Source organism: Belonocnema kinseyi, chromosome 5, assembly GCF_010883055.1.
Source record: "Belonocnema kinseyi isolate 2016_QV_RU_SX_M_011 chromosome 5, B_treatae_v1, whole genome shotgun sequence".
Taxonomy (NCBI): domain Eukaryota; kingdom Metazoa; phylum Arthropoda; class Insecta; order Hymenoptera; family Cynipidae; genus Belonocnema; species Belonocnema kinseyi.
In genome coordinates this window covers 13,901,156-13,914,171 of record NC_046661.1, presented here as the reverse complement: position 1 = coordinate 13,914,171, position 13,016 = coordinate 13,901,156, and the positions used below count along the sequence as shown (strand labels likewise).

General features: G+C 35.4%; 1 protein-coding gene and 1 long non-coding RNA gene across 2 annotated transcripts in view; one reads left to right on the top strand and one right to left on the bottom strand.

Moving 5' to 3' along the window:
- Window positions 1-6,567: 6,567 nt before the first annotated feature.
- Window positions 6,568-13,016, bottom strand: part of LOC117172634 (probable dolichyl pyrophosphate Glc1Man9GlcNAc2 alpha-1,3-glucosyltransferase) — a 209,493-nt gene continuing 203,044 nt past the window's right edge. The window contains exon 7 of the mRNA XM_033360740.1: window positions 6,568-6,993. Coding sequence (XP_033216631.1) covers window positions 6,609-6,993 — 385 coding nt within the window. The 3' untranslated portion in view covers window positions 6,568-6,608. The remainder of the gene's footprint in view (window positions 6,994-13,016) is intronic.
- LOC117172635 overlaps window positions 10,669-13,016 on the top strand; it is a 3,481-nt gene continuing 1,133 nt past the window's right edge. The window contains exon 1 of the long non-coding RNA XR_004467040.1: window positions 10,669-10,738. This is a non-coding gene — a long non-coding RNA (uncharacterized LOC117172635). The remainder of the gene's footprint in view (window positions 10,739-13,016) is intronic.

Here is a 13,016-nt window from a genome sequence, read left to right as displayed (position 1 = left end):
ATTTCTTTTTTGCAAAGTGATCTAGTATATTTTCTTTCGATAATATCAAATTTTCAGAACTGCCTGTGATTTTTTTAAAAAGCGCCCAAGCCACCTTAAAGCGGATCTTCACTTCATGCCCTTAAACTTGTCTTCAGATGGGGCCTTGAATATCAGGGCAGAAACCATAAAGGAATTAGAAATACAATGGCGGCAGAAAGTCATTCATGACGAGTACACCAAAACGTTAGATCAAAATGAAGTGGACAGTGAGGTATCTAATATTTGGCTAAAAATGGGTGTCCTGTATCCAGAGACGGCAGGATTCGTCATTGCGTTACAGGAAAAGGTTGTCAGCACCAGGAATTATTGCTAACAGCTGTTAAATCAAGACGTAGTTGACCGGTGCCGATTATGTGGAGATACAAACGAATCCATCGAGCACATTGTTGATGGCTGTCGCGTAATGACTCAGAGAGAATATACGCACGGACATAATGATGTAGCGGGCATTATACATCAACAACTGGCCGTAAACCTAGGACTCTTAAAAGAATAGATGCATTTCTATAGATACATTCCAATGTCAGTTTTAAAAAGCGAAGATTACATCTTATATTGGGATGTTACTATCCAAACGGATTATCATATTCGGGCCAATCGACCTGACATCGTGATGCGAGAAAAAAAATATTTAAGAGTCCACATCATCGGCATGGCTTGTCTACCTAACAGAAATTTGCAATCAACCTATACAACCAAAATCCACAAGTATAGCGAGTTAAGGCATGGAGTAAAGACCATATGGAGGAACGCGAATCATGCATCTGTACATCCCATTGTGATTTCGGCTACACGCATTGTGCACGTAAGATGCACTGAACATCTTGAACATTTAGGAGTCCGTAGGGTATTGGCAGCAGCTCAAAAGGCGGTTTTATTAAACCTGTAGAGTGGTAGATGGTAGCTATAAGAAAGCTTCGAGAGGTGACTGATGTCACCTCGAACTCATAATTGTATACCTACAATATCATCGCAGGAGGTTCTATACATCATATTCGATTGACTTATAACATCCTAATCTCAAGAGTCACTTGACGTAGTCCGTGGCTATGATGTATAACCGGGTCCGCCAGAGTAAAAGTTTTGAATAAAAATCATATAAAATAATGAAGATCGCCTGTGATTCTCTATTAATGCCAGAACATGAACGCTAGAACTTTAGTGCTAGAATTGTTTAATAACAGATCTCAATTTTTGTTACCGATTTATTCTAGAACACATATGTAACAGGATTCTAGAACTTCGATATACACTTTTACGGCACAGTTTTAGAACAAGCTTGGAGAAAATGTTACAGAACGTCTGCGATTGGTCAGTTCGAGAACAATTACGTAACAAGTGTTCTAGAACAGTGATTAATCTTTGTTCATAATTCATTCTAGAACACACTTGTAACAGGGTTCTAGAACTTTGATATAATACTATTACGACACAGTTCTAGAACAAACGTGTTTACTGGGTCAGTATCTTCTTTCTGTAGCCTTCGAGTAAAGTGAGTTCACTTGTCGTCATAAATGTCGTTGAGGGGAGAAGAGAGATGATCTCGGTGGATCTTCTATCGGAATGACTGAGGAATTGGTGGCCAGCTGTGGTGTTCGTCTCTGCTAAACGTTGCAATGCATGGTTTGAATATATTTTCATTTGTAAATAATGTATCCTTCACTCCTGAACAAACACTTCAAGTTTCTACCAAATTAGTTTAATTTTAAACCAAAAATATGAATTACAAACCACCCTTGCTATCAGGGGCATACGTAGAAAAAAAATCGGGGGGGGGGGGGGGCAAATTCCACATGATGTTAAAATTAAACCAGTTTTCTTCACCTTGTTTGGGGGGGGGGGTTGAACCACCAAACCCACCCTTGCGTACGCCCGTGCTTACTATATCCACATTTAAAATGTTAAAAATGATAAGTTTGATTTTTGATATTTGCAAATATAAAAACTTCCAAAATCTTAGTCTTTTATCCTACGAATGATGGAGCCGGTTGAGAATGTTCTCTGATAATAAAAAATAAGAACATGTACGCATATATGACGGTTGTTCGAATTCGGGAACATTCAACAACTTACAGCAGTCAAAGTTGCACTGTAAAGAATGCAACTTTGACTGCTTTCATATTGTAATAATATATGGTAAAGCAAATTACCCATAAACAATTGTCTTCTTTTGGCGACGTTAAGAAGTCCTGCAATTTCTCTATATTGAGTAATATCTTCACTTTTGGGGATGTTATAGATGAACCGAATGCTAAGTCGTAGTCAAAAAAAGGAAGGATGAGACTTTTAACTAGGAGGATAGGCGTTGAAGTAGAAAGTGATTCTTTATTCCTGTTAAGTTGTTGGAGGACTCTAAACTTTTTCCTCTAAATATCCGCTACTTGTTCATGCCAAGAAAGAGAGCGATTAAGAATATATATCAAGTAATGGAGAGGAAGAAGGTCCTATGATTACAGCCATAGTTTTAGCAGGGTTAAGAGTAAGGCCACTCGTCGAGGCGCAATGCACCGCTAGATCAATCTCAGATTGTACCCTTTGAAATAAGCTCTTAAATTTGGCAATAAGCGCGAAAAGGTAAAGCTTGAAGTCGTCACAATATTTGTAATAGTTGCAATGTCGAAGCTCGCTACCAAGTTCAGAGGTATAAATATTAAATAAAATTGGTGCAAGCGTGGATCCCAGAGGGACACAAGTCTTAACCTCTCCACAAACTGACCGTTCGCAATTGCTAATATTTACTCTTTCAGGTCGATTATTAAGGTACGATGCAAACCATTTAACAACCATGTTTTAGAGGTGGAGCGATTTAAGGTCAGTTTAAGGTTTAAGTTTTTAGAAATTAAGTTTAAGTTTAAGGTCAGAAGTTACTTTAAAGTGAGGCTGCAAGTGCACTATGCTGGGCATGGCACCCAGATTGTCCTGGATCCATTGATATAGGATATAGGACGGAAATCTCTAGGCGAGGTGGAGTTCGATATTTTAGTAACAGGACGAATAATCGCCTCTTTCCAGGCACCATGAAATATTTCTACCTGCAGGAATGCATTTTACATGTGCAAGAGAATTGGGCCGATGCCTGGTAAAGCAAGGCGAATTATTTTAATTGAAATAACATCAGAACCTTGAGCATTCGATTTTACCTCGAAGAGTTTTTTAATTAGGGTTGCTTGCGTTATGTCAGAGAATAATAATTTAGCATCATGAAAAGTAAAGCAAACTGAGGACGGGGAAGGAGTGCTGTTTGTAAGGAGTGTCGATTTGGTAGCAAAAGCTGTCAAAAGTTCTGCAAGGGAGAATTTTTTATCAGAAGCCAAGTCTTTAGAAGGAATAAGTCTACGTTGTTATAAACGTTTCCGTGCTCTTTCTTGTCGAGGAGCTGTTGGTTGCGTTTTTCAAAGTCTTCTTTTTTTCTTAGGCTTTTAGAAGTATGAAATGCAGATAGAGTAATGCACTTCCCTCACTTCTGATGTTAAAATTACGACTAAGGGTTTCACCGCCTGCTTTGCGGCTTTGTAAAGGAATGCCTCTTTGTCAATCATCTCGTGGTTCCTGACCATTTTTAGGAGATGAGTACATCGAAAATTCAGAAGTTTGTGCCCAGCTTGACGACGTGGGATGTATAACCGCCGAACGAACCGGGCTGAGAAGTATGTAAATCTAAGATAACTTGTCTAACGCTAGATAACTTGTCCAACGCTGTAAGATTTGAAGACCAAATCTGTAAAAGAAGACTCCTTCGTTGATTTTACGTCCTTAATGCTCTCCAGTGTGAAGATGTCTGATAGCACTTATATCCACAAGTTCAGAGCCCCCGGGAACGCCAGTAGTCCGTCCTCGCTTCAGAATAGTGACAGAAGCTTGTAGATAAATTATCAATCTTTCTAACCGGCAGATGATGTTTCTATGAGAGGTTGAATCCACATATTTCCGGTAGTAAATCTAGGCCATCGAAAGGCCGCGCTGGTAAGTTGCTACGGCTTTGCAGACGCACCTGCATATTAGCAGCTACTCGGCAGGCTGCTACACTTTTTTTCGAGGCACGTCCTAACACCAGCCACTGCGGAATGGGCGCACAGTGGTCTAGAATAGGATTTTACTGTTCAAATTGCCCACAGGTCGTATTTTTGAACAAAAGAAACGTTTTTTTACAGAAATCATTCGACAATAAATTAAAAATGATTTTAAATCTGGATATTTATATAAAAAAGTATCACAATCTACTGTTTCATCTATAGAAAAATCTATTTCTTCTTACAAGGCTGACCTACAATCATATTTTTATTTTATAAAAAAAACTCTTTCCAAAACTCAGAAAAATAGAATTTTCCCTTGAATTCAAGGTTAAAAGAAATTTCATTGGTTTCAAAAAGACGTATTACGCAATAAACATAAATTTGTTGCGACATCATCACCTAATCTTGCAGCCAAATAGTTCTGTGTGTGTAAGAAAGATATTTAAGTTTTTCTAAACAAAAAAAGTGACAGTACGATGCGCTTTTGTTTCAAGATAACTTTTTCTATGTGTGGAAAACATTTTGTTCTTTACTGAATTTTAGTAGAATTAAAATAATTTAGTTCAATCAAGATGTTATGCATAAATGTTTTAAATTTTGATCATAGTTATTATTATTATTATTACTTTTTATTCTTTAGTTCTAGCTTTGATGCAACATGTCAGACGGTTAAAATAGCAATACAATACTATTCTCTTGTAAGCCACAGATAGAAAGTCTTGACATTCATCCTTCCTATATAAATCCTACAAGTATTCAAATATCGGAAGCACGAGCCACTTTTGGGATTCAGTTTCTTATTGATCACACTTTTCCACGTCTTTTCAAAGATCTAGATTTATGTCTTACGATTGCAGATAATAGAAATAAAATCACTCGTTTGGAATTTGAAATTAAATATGGCATCCATAAGCTATCAACTGACTCAAAACATAATCAGAATAAAGACAGCTTGACCGATGACTATTTTCTTACAGCATCAACAGTGCCTATATGCTTCAAAGTAAAACACACGGCTGAAACAGTTTGAACGAATCCTCATAGTTCCTCACCAAAACTTTGTATATCTGACATAATTAAATATTCAAAGGAGACAAAGGAATGAACAAAATATGAAATAAAAAATATTATATATAACTAATAGTAGAGAAATTCCTCTTTTCTTTTTCAACTTTTATACTTATAGGAGAACCAAAATGCATGTGAGCTTATATTCATGATACTACATGTCTTCCTCAGTGCACAAAGTACTGCTACACGGGGGAAAAGTTATCGAGAATTTCTCAATAAAAATTTGCCTGTATTCCGAAGAAGCTTCTGAGGCCTGGACCAAGGATATTAAGTACATTCGACGGTTCAACATAGGGCGAATTTCTCGATTGCAAACTATGCATGACCTAATGCACAAACTCTTTGAGTCCTCAGAACTTTTCATTGCATTTTTTTCCAGTAAGAAACAACCATTTCAGACATTTTGTTTTACAAATTGTTATTATTAATTTAGAATATTTATACTTTGTAAAGCTCAAAGTATATAAATGCCTCTAAAGGAAATCGTTAATCACTTTTAGTTTAGTCAAGCGTGAAATTGAAACGCAAAATATCATTGATCATTGTTAGAAAAACCGTAAGAAACTCCGTCCGAAAATATTGCACCTTAATTTGCACGGAGTGGACGACTGTTTATAAAATCATCTTTCATTTAAAAGCACAGCCTTGTCTGGGGAAGGGGTAAACAGGGAGCTAGCTCGCGTTATTGCGTTTATTTTAATAAAGTGGAAAATAGATATATAAAAAAAACGACAAATTTAATTATCACAACATAATTCATTGGCAAATCTGTTCTCGCTTTCGTGAACCCATTTCTCTACATAAAAGATAAATTTGAAGAAAAGAATGATATAAACAGAAAAATGAGGATTTTTCAATTAAGAGCGATTGTAGACGCTGAGACCACAGACAATTATGTGTTCAGAAGGTTTGTGCTAAAGAATTACTTTAAGATTCAGGGATTTAGATTGGAAAAGAGTGAACTGCAATTTAATGTCAATTGAGAACCTCAAGTGACGGATAAAGTATCTTTATATGTATATATATATGTGTGTGTGTGTGGGTGTGTGTGTGTGTGCGTGTTTAATAGATTAGTTCGTTTGCGATTCATCGTCCTACCAGAATTGGTGCTGATGTGCATACTTGGTACCAACTTCCTGAACAGGGAACATTAAATCGTCGAACAATCCAAAATCTTTCGATGTGAATTCGAACATATTTTCTGTGTTTTTAAAAACTTCGCTACAATATATATATATATATATATATATATATATATATGTCGTACCTTATTTGTCACTTGTTCCTTCATATCCATACGCAATGCGCTTATCATAATAGTGCAGAGTAATCTCAAAAACTTTCCTCGCAAAATTTCAGTGGCTAGAGTCAGAATTTCTCAATTTTGCGTGCGTCATTTTAATGTGCAATGAATTTAACGTTAAATAAATATTATTTCGGATTCAATAGGAAAATAGATATATTTATTCTATGACCTTATGATCATTTGTGTTTTGCAGGGTCTGGAGATACATTTGAACTATAATAAAGTAAAAACGAGTAGTTAACTCCTAGGGAACAATATACAGAAGTCATGGCTAACGGAAGAAAAGGCAATTTATCACCAAATAAAAATTCATGTACACCGCTTTGATAAAGAATTAATAACAACAGTATTACCACGTAGCTCCATTCATGAATTTTAAGCAGACACTGCTTGTATTGTTCGATCAAAAAAGCACTGCCTAAAATTGTATAAAAGAGGAAAAGAAATATTTTCAAAGGAGTTAAATCTGTCGGATGAAGAAGGGGAAAAAGGGCCGTGGTTCCTGCCGAACTAAGGATTATAAAAATTCTCGCATCGTATGAATCCACTGCTGCAAGCACACTGAAATAAAAAAGTATTAATTATTATTAAATAGCAGAAGATATAAACATAAGCGAAGAAAATGTTTAGGTTTCGCTATATAGGATAGTTCATAGCTTAATATTAATTTAGACGACAGTCCGACAAGCAACTTATGTGCAGGGTGGCCCAATTAAACTGCAACTTTTCAGAATGCTGTATTTTTGTATAAAATTTAATTTTATTGAAACAATTAACAAAAATGGTAGAAAACATAAAAAAATGTATGTCTAATTTTCGATATGTCCGCCTTAAGCATGAACTATGGCACTGAATCGGTCGACCCAACAATGTGCTCCTGTGAGATATTCATCCATTCCCGACTTTTCGGTTACGGGCATTTTGAAAGCTAAGTTCAACACTAAAAAACACCAGAATGTTGATGTGTTCACAGAAGGCCTTCTTCGTTAATGGATGAAGATGCCGCAGGAGTGCAGCGTGCGACTCGTTTGTCCGGAAGCTTAGAGCCATAGTTTCTTCTCAAGGCAGCGACATCGAAAATTCTACATAAATTTGTAAAATTTAATGTTTTCTACCAATTTTTTAACTACTTCAATCAAATTAAATTTTATATAAGTAAAAAATACAGCGTTTTAAAAAGTTGCAGTTCGATTGGACCACCCAGTATATTCAGGACATGGAGCGACACAAGGAGGACTGCCTTCCGTATATACAATGTCAGGCCTCGAGTGCGCTAATGGAATAATTACCAACAACCTACTATTCAAGAAGCGTTTGGTTATCGCGAAACTATGTCAACCGGATTTTATGTGTGCCAGTTACTCTCAGGGTATAAATTAAATGTTCTGCAGTTATAGTTGACAACATCTTAATCTAAAATACGACTACAATATACGAAGGTAGGTACGCAGATTATGATTAGAAAAAAGTTCCTGCATAAAAAATATTGATATTAGCCAAAATTTCACTCCGAATACACGTTTGAACAAAGCAGTAATAGGCCAATTTTACACGGATTACTCACACAGAGTTAACCCTTCTTTGTAGTTTGTTTGGTAGTATGTGACGTCAGAGCAACTTTGCTGCCGGGAGTCGCAAGCTCGCCAGAGTCAGGTCAGTTAATCCTCAATTCTTTCTAACATATTAATGGTAGATGTTGTATTTTTTGTATTTTGTAACGCTGCAAAAATAAAAATAACTTTTGCAATTATGCCGTGACCTTCTCGCGGAAAATTTAACGTAGAATCCGAGTTGCAATAAATTAAAGGTTCATTTTGTTTTTTCATTGTGTGCGAAGCTTGGTTTTAATAATAAAAACTACCTACAAAATGGAATTTTTCCCCCGAAAATCAATAAGTCATTAAGACATAAATCCTCATAACTTGGCCTAGTATTATTGAAACTGTTTAAAATTCGGTGCACATACAATTATACCTTAGTATGTCTGAAAAGCAACACAAAAGTTGAGAATGATCTTTTTTAATAATATTCAATTGCAGATTAAGACCTGTCGTTAATCACATTTTCCTATTTTCGCCAACAAAAAATATCGAGGGAGCTTCAGATTTGAAACAACGTTTAGCTGGAAAGTTGTTCTCTGTAGTCGAAAGAAGATTACTAGAAATATTTCAGATAAATTCATTACAAATTTCCGGAAACATTTATTTTGTAACATACCATTTGATGCCGTAACGATTACACTGTTAACACGGAGCCATCTGGTGCAGCTAAGTATATCTGTTAGTATTTCTTTGTGTGATCATTACGGTGTCTTGTAATGTTACGTAAAGTACATATTGTCGCTAATTTTTAATGAATTTATCGAAAACTTTGCAGAAAACTTTTTTCAACAATATAAAACAACTTTCTCGCTGGAAGTGGTTTTAAATATGAAATTCCGTCGATAAACTTGTACCACTTTTTAAATAGTTTTGTAGACGTCCATATAGTATACTTTGTATGTGTACTAAATTTAAAACAGTTTCAATGATATTTCACCGAGTTATGAGAATTTACGTTTTGTTCACTTATTGATTTTTGGCAAAAATTTGTTTCAGTTCTTAATTTTTATTCTTAAAAATAATCATCAAATAAAAAAAAATATAATAAAGCTCTTATCGGCGTGGCTACTACAACGCACTTAAACTAACTTCCGCAGCAAAACCGATGATGTGTAAACTATCTCTTCAATTTGTAGGATCAAAATGTTCATTGAAGTTTGAGGAAACAATATTCATTCCGTATAAGTGTCAGGCTGCCTAAATAAAGAAGATCTTGTATGTTTGTTGTTGTGTTTTTATCATTGAGTGAAATAGTCTGCTAGTATCGATAGACTGATATATTGTTTTTTTTCCGTGTGTATACAGAAGTATACCAGAATATAATTTGTTGAAGCTGGTTGACCTAAATTACAAGAAAGAAGAAATAATAAGTGTCTTTATTATCCTGGCACTTGCAATACATTAATATTAAAGTTTAAAGTCCAATTTTTGCACAGGTTTTACCAAATAAAACCGTTTAAAATTTTATTTAAAAAATAAAACGCAGTTTTTCAGTATTTTTAATGTAGGGGAGAGTGGGGCTTAATGTTTATTTTCGAAACACACACTGCACTTTATATACACGTCAAAGTTGAACTGAATGTCACATAACCACGGACGTTCCTTTCAAGTGCCGAGAGTTATCTGTAGTCCAAATTTCAGCACTACAACTGTTACCGCTCGGAAGATAATGCAGATTGAATGGTTTCGAAGATTTAATATTAAGCCCCACTTTCTCCTAATAAACCATTTTTTCTTTATTTTTCATAACAGTTTTGATTATTTTAAAATGAAATATAAGAAGGAATGAAATTAATTAGTATCACTGAATTTTCTGTAAGATTAAAAAAATATATTTAACATTTAAAAATAAATTTCAAGTAAAAACAGAGGAACTCTTTTCTTGAAAATTGGTTTCGCATTTTTTTAGAGATTTATTTTTTAATTTCTTATGAATATTTCATTGTGCTTGTCTTATTTCTCGGAACTTTTTTTGGAAACGAGCTTTCCGTAAATTATATTTAATTCTTATAGTATGCAAGTTTATAAGAGTTGTCTCTGACATCATTCCGGTAAATAAAATTAGTTCTTGTGTGAAGCCTCCCTTGAACTGGTTGAAACTCAAATCTTTGTTGGTTTGGATCCATATTTTCACCTTTGTAATTTTAGCGTCTTTATTTCACGATTTTAAAGAGACAAAACGATTTTCCCTTGCTGCCCCGCACCAACCGCTAATAATTTAATGACACAAACAATTTATATGAACAAGTCAAATTACTATTTAAAAAAATTATTTGATATAAATTGTTTTTTAAGAACACAAAAGGGATTTAAATGTATATATACTGATAAATTTATTTATGAGTTGATATATTTTCCCAAGTATTCTCATAGATTTCTTTCTAATTAAAAATAATATAAATTTTCGAATACATATTTTTACTCCAAAAAAATTGCTTGTACTCCATATCTCGATATTCTTGTTATCTATATGTAACTATATTTATTAACTTTTTATTTAAATTTTTTAAACAAAAATGTTTTTTTTTACGACATTAATTAAAGGTCAAAACTAAAGAAAGGATGCGCAACAGATATAGTCGCAAATGGACGAGACCCTCTTCTTAAAATGGTCAGCAAGTTCGAAGAAGTGGGCAAAGGAGGGTTTCTGTAAAAAGCAGCGGAAGAGCCTGCCGAAACACTCAGCCTTAACTTCAGTATCAGGGGTGAGCAAAATGCACTAAATCTTATCTATCTCGAATACTCACTTCTGAAAGCCCGGATTAAGAAAGAACAGGAGAAAAACTTCCGTGAACAGCTCCTTGACAAGAGAATGCACGGTATCTTCCACAGGAATGTAGAGGATCGATCGACGTCATATAAGCTAAAATTTTCTTTATATCACTCGAATTGAAGTCGGACACAGAGGATTTTATTTTGGCATGTCAAAACGGTGTTATTTCCACCTTAACATACCGTCGATTCATGTTGAGCCAAGAAATTCCCGATGATAGCTGCAAAGCGTGTCATGCCAACCCCGAGTACGTAGGTATCTAGTTGTCCAACTCATTGCGGCTCTCGCAATCACTAGTCTTGGGAAACTCAACGAAAATCGCCTGCTTCCCTTCCATGTAGCGTGATAACCTATTTTGCAAAACCCACCTCAAAACTAGGTCTTACCATGGCTCTAAATGGTGCACAAAGTGCTTCAATCCGGTCGAATTTCAGAAAATTTTGACACATGTGCATTTTGAAATCTAGTTGCTTTGCACGCGTATAAAATTGCGTATGCGCAGCGCAGAGAAAATTAACTTGGCGCACGGACGGAGTAGTGCAGATAGAATGTGTATTATTTTAATATTATTTTCATCATTTATTCTAGTCCGGCGAATAGTGACCATTTTTCATGTAAATTTTTCAAATCGTGTCACAAGCAATTTTTTTGCGCATGTGCGCCCTCAAAAACCATTACGAATGTTGAGGCATTCGCATGTTAATAAATATGAAAAATTCCAGAATTCGGTCAAACTATGCAAGGTATGAAAATATTTTGCGGAGAAAAATTGTTGATCATAAAACGAAATACAAATTTTTCTTGAACTCTCGTTTAATAAGAGGCGCAGTTTCTGTAAATAGTAAAAAATAAACAATTGAAACGTAAAAACTGGAATGTGCCGTGCAAAATGCACATTTTTAGCTCCTACATTTGAAACTTCCTGTTTTTTAATTTTGTTTACAAAAATTTGATAAAAGTTCTTTTTTCACATAAATAACTCCTCAGGGTGCCAGTAAGATTTTTAAAAAATGCCTCCGTTCGTGACATGAAATGCGTAATTTAATACCTTATCCGCCGCACTGTCCAGAGTGAATATAGAATTTATCTTACAGAGGTGATGATATAAAGAGATGAGAGTGGAGACTGGAGAGATGCAAAAGAGAATAGAGAGAATTTTAAACAAAATTATTGATTTTAGTTCTCTATGCCTACAGTTGGTCTTAAATCTTCTGAATTCAACGCTTATTACTGGGTAGCTCCTGGTTGCAAGTCAGGTTATTACAAAAAAGAATAGAAATATCACATGTTCTTTGCACCAAAAAATCCAGCAATAATTAAGCTGTGGCAGAAAACAATTTCTAAGAATGACGCTGCGTTAAACCGTAAGCGTGCAGTGTGTGAAAATCACTTTTTGGAGTCTGACATCATTTGGGGGTCGGAAGTTAGAGGACCTGATAAAAACTTCATGATTTCGGTATGTTTGTTTATGGAGTTTATTAGTTAATAGTCTGTTCACTTTAGACATGAGGTTTGCAATAATATAAGTAACTATTTGATTCAAAATCTGCGTACAACGTACAACTTGCAGGTTAAATTAAAAATACCACAGTTAAGGAAAGGAGCTCTTCCTCTCAAATTTCCAAACGGTCCAAAATATTTGCCGACTAATCAGAAAAAGTAAAAATCTCCAAAAAAAGATAAGTCGCTGAAAAAAAGGCTTGCAAAATTAAGAGCGTTATTACTGCTAATAATTGAGTTTTTAGTTAACCAAGAAATCGAGCTTTCACTCAGAGTCAACCCCTTTCTTCGACCCCCCCCCCCCCCCCCCCCCCCCCCCCCCCCCCCCCCCCCCACACACATAGACACAGTTTCTCTTTAACCCATATAGACTCTTATAATATCCTCCAGTTACTGTCGACCAACCGCATAAACTAGAGGAGGTCGAAGTATTTTGAACAGAAGTCTACGAAGTGCAGGAAAACTTAATGGCATTTCTGAAGACCCTGAGCTCGTCGGTAGAAGCGCAATACACTGTTGCCCTGGAGACTTATAAATACCTGGGCGTGCCACAGAGCCGCTTTCAGGATGTGATATCTATAAAGGATACTCTCCGAAGCAGATACAAACGTCTCATGCGGCAGATTCGGCTTCCAAATTGTCAGAGAGAAACAAAGTATCTGCAACGAGCAAGCTTGCCGTCCCGGTAGTACTATTTTCATTTAGAGTCC